The 2,608-nt window shown below is 44.0% G+C and overlaps 1 protein-coding gene across 1 annotated transcript; it reads left to right on the forward strand.

Moving 5' to 3' along the window:
- The first annotated feature begins 582 nt into the window (after positions 1-582).
- On the forward strand, positions 583-1,674 carry LOC130889924 (speckle-type POZ protein-like). Its single transcript, XM_057793851.1, has one exon. It carries the CDS (start codon positions 583-585, stop codon positions 1,672-1,674), a length of 1,092 nt encoding a protein of 363 aa, XP_057649834.1.
- Positions 1,675-2,608: the final 934 nt, after the last annotated feature.

Raw genomic sequence — 2,608 nt, forward strand, 5'->3', positions numbered from 1 at the left:
GCTTTGCAGCAAGTCCTTTCCTTCCCTGGCAGTAGAGAATCATCTTTGGAATTTCAGCATAGACTGAGGAATAGCCAACGTGTCAGACGGCGGAACTGAGGAAGTATTGGGTCTGGCACTTTTTCGTCACAGGTAGTTTTGGGGATTAGTAGGACTGCAGCCCTAAGCCATTCTAAAGAATCACTCTCCTTCATACAGAGAGAGCCATTCTATGTGTTCTGTTTCTTTAGAGAATCATAGTACACTTTTCAATATAAGAGTGTATAAAATGTTCCATATTGTGAAAAGTAGTGTATAATTGTCAAAACTAATCACTTTCTTACTTAATATTTATCTAGAAAATATGGAGTGATGTAAGAAAGAATCCCTAGTACGCTAGACTGTCTTCATTGAATCTCATAGGGCAATATGTCTAGAAATTCAGAAAGAACAGAGTTTGTAACCTCATAGAAGAGGGAACAAGTGGAAAAACAGAAACTAAAAATCTAAAATAAATCTGTAATTGAGACCCCCAGGTTGAAGAAGAGAACAATCCTGTTCTTCTTTGGCTCCAGGTAAACCTTCACATTCCCAGCAGCAGATATGTCAGGAGACCTGGCAGCTGAGAGCAGAGGCTACACACAGATCAGAGTCAACAAATTCTCGTACAGATGGACCATCAGCAACTTCTCCTTTTGCTTGGAGGGAAACTTGGGCAATGACATTGCCAGCCCCACTTTCTCACCAGGAGCCAATGACAAACAGAAATGGCTTATGAAACTATACATAAATGGGAACAATGAGCAAAGCAGAAGTTACCTGTCAGTTTTCCTAGTGTTACACAGCTCTCCAAAGAGCCCCATATGGGCAAAGTTCCAATTTGGGATCATAAATGCCAAAGGAGAGGAATTTCGAATCATGAACAATCAAAGAGTTCTCAGGTTTGACCAAAACGAAGGCTGGGGTATCTCAAAGTTCATTCTTCGAGATTTCCTTTTTTCCACTCCATGTTTGCTTCTCCCAGATGACAAACTCACACTCTGCTGTGAGGTGAGTGTGGTTCAGGACTGCATCAGCATCTCTGAACAGAACGTGCAGCCAGTGATTGACGTTCCAAAGTGCACACTGGTAGATGATCTAGGAAAGCTGTGGGAGAATTCCCGCTTCACAGACTGCTGCGTGGTGGTAGCAGGCCAGGAATTCCAGGCTCACAAGGCCATCTTAGCTGCTCGCTCTCCAGTTTTCAGAGCCATGTTTGAACATGACACAGAGGAGAGCAGAAAGAATCGCATTGAGATTCATGACCTGAAACCCGAAGTCTTCAAGGCAATGATGGACTTCATTTACACCGGGAAAGAACCAGATCTCCACAGCATGGCAGATGCTGTGCTGGCAGCTGCTGACAAGTATGGCCTGGAGCGTTTGAAGGGCATGTGTGAGAGCGCCCTCTGCAGGGAACTCTCTGTGGAGAATGCTGCCCACACTCTCTTCCTAGCTGATCTCCACAGCTCAGTGCAGTTGAAATCTCGGGCAATGGATTTCATTACAGCTCATGCTTCTGAGGTTTTTCAGACCTCGAGCTGGAAGACAGTGGTCGACTCCTATCCCCACTTGGTGGCTGAAGTATGTGCCTCTCTGGTTCCTGCACATGGTCTTTTCCCGGAACCCCCCCTCAAACGCCTGAAGCAATCTTAGGACCTACGTGTGTCTTCCAGAAGAAACAGCCATTGTTATTATTAATGACACCTGTTAAGACTGTATGCTCTGAGGCACATTTACAATGAATTTGGGGAAACACAGCTGCTAGGCCTGGTTTCAACACCTCTATAAATGAGTGAAGGGCAGGTAGGGGGAGGAGCAGAACTGGACTCTGGTATACTCTATGCAACTTCTGTTCTGTTGTTAGACTGCTTTGATTTTTGTTCAATCAGATGGACACTGGGATTCAAGGTTTTGCTGATCCCAAGCTCATCCCAGTAAGGTTTCTTTGCAGAAAACTGTCTGCATTGGATGAGCAGACCATATGATCAAGGACAGAATAAACATGAACGTTTATTTACAAGAGAAGGGCAAGAAGAAAAAGACATTTTCCCTCCAAACTCAGCATGTGCGAGCTGGAGAGAGATGACTCAGTTGACAAAAGCAATAGTTATTTCTGCAGGGAAACCTTGATCATTTCCCAGCAAACATGGGGGACTTTACAACCATCTCTAACTTGGGCTACAGAGGTTCTGAGTTCCTATTTCATGGGAACAACCACCTCATTAGACAAAACCTTACCCAAATAAAATATAAATTGAGTAAAATATTAAAACCAGTTTGTGGGTTCTAATAGTGTTAATGTTTGGTGAAGCCCATTTTAGTCCCTCCAACTCTGCTGAGCTGGGGGGGTTTGGCCCAGTCCTCACTGCCACAGAGGACCACAAGCCCTCAGTTCTCTTTCTTGGCACTGACAGTGGCAGTATGAACAACGGCCCATCATGCTCTTGTGAAAAGTGAGACATGGAGGCCTAAGGGAAAAAGACAACTGCACCTGGCAGTGTGTTGATTGACTCGGCTTTGAAAAATGATATTTAATATTTCTGAAAAAAGATAAGGGAATTGATTCATTAAGAATTCAAACTTTCGA

Source organism: Chionomys nivalis, chromosome 18 (genome assembly GCF_950005125.1).
Source record: "Chionomys nivalis chromosome 18, mChiNiv1.1, whole genome shotgun sequence".
In the NCBI taxonomy this organism is placed as follows: domain Eukaryota; kingdom Metazoa; phylum Chordata; class Mammalia; order Rodentia; family Cricetidae; genus Chionomys; species Chionomys nivalis.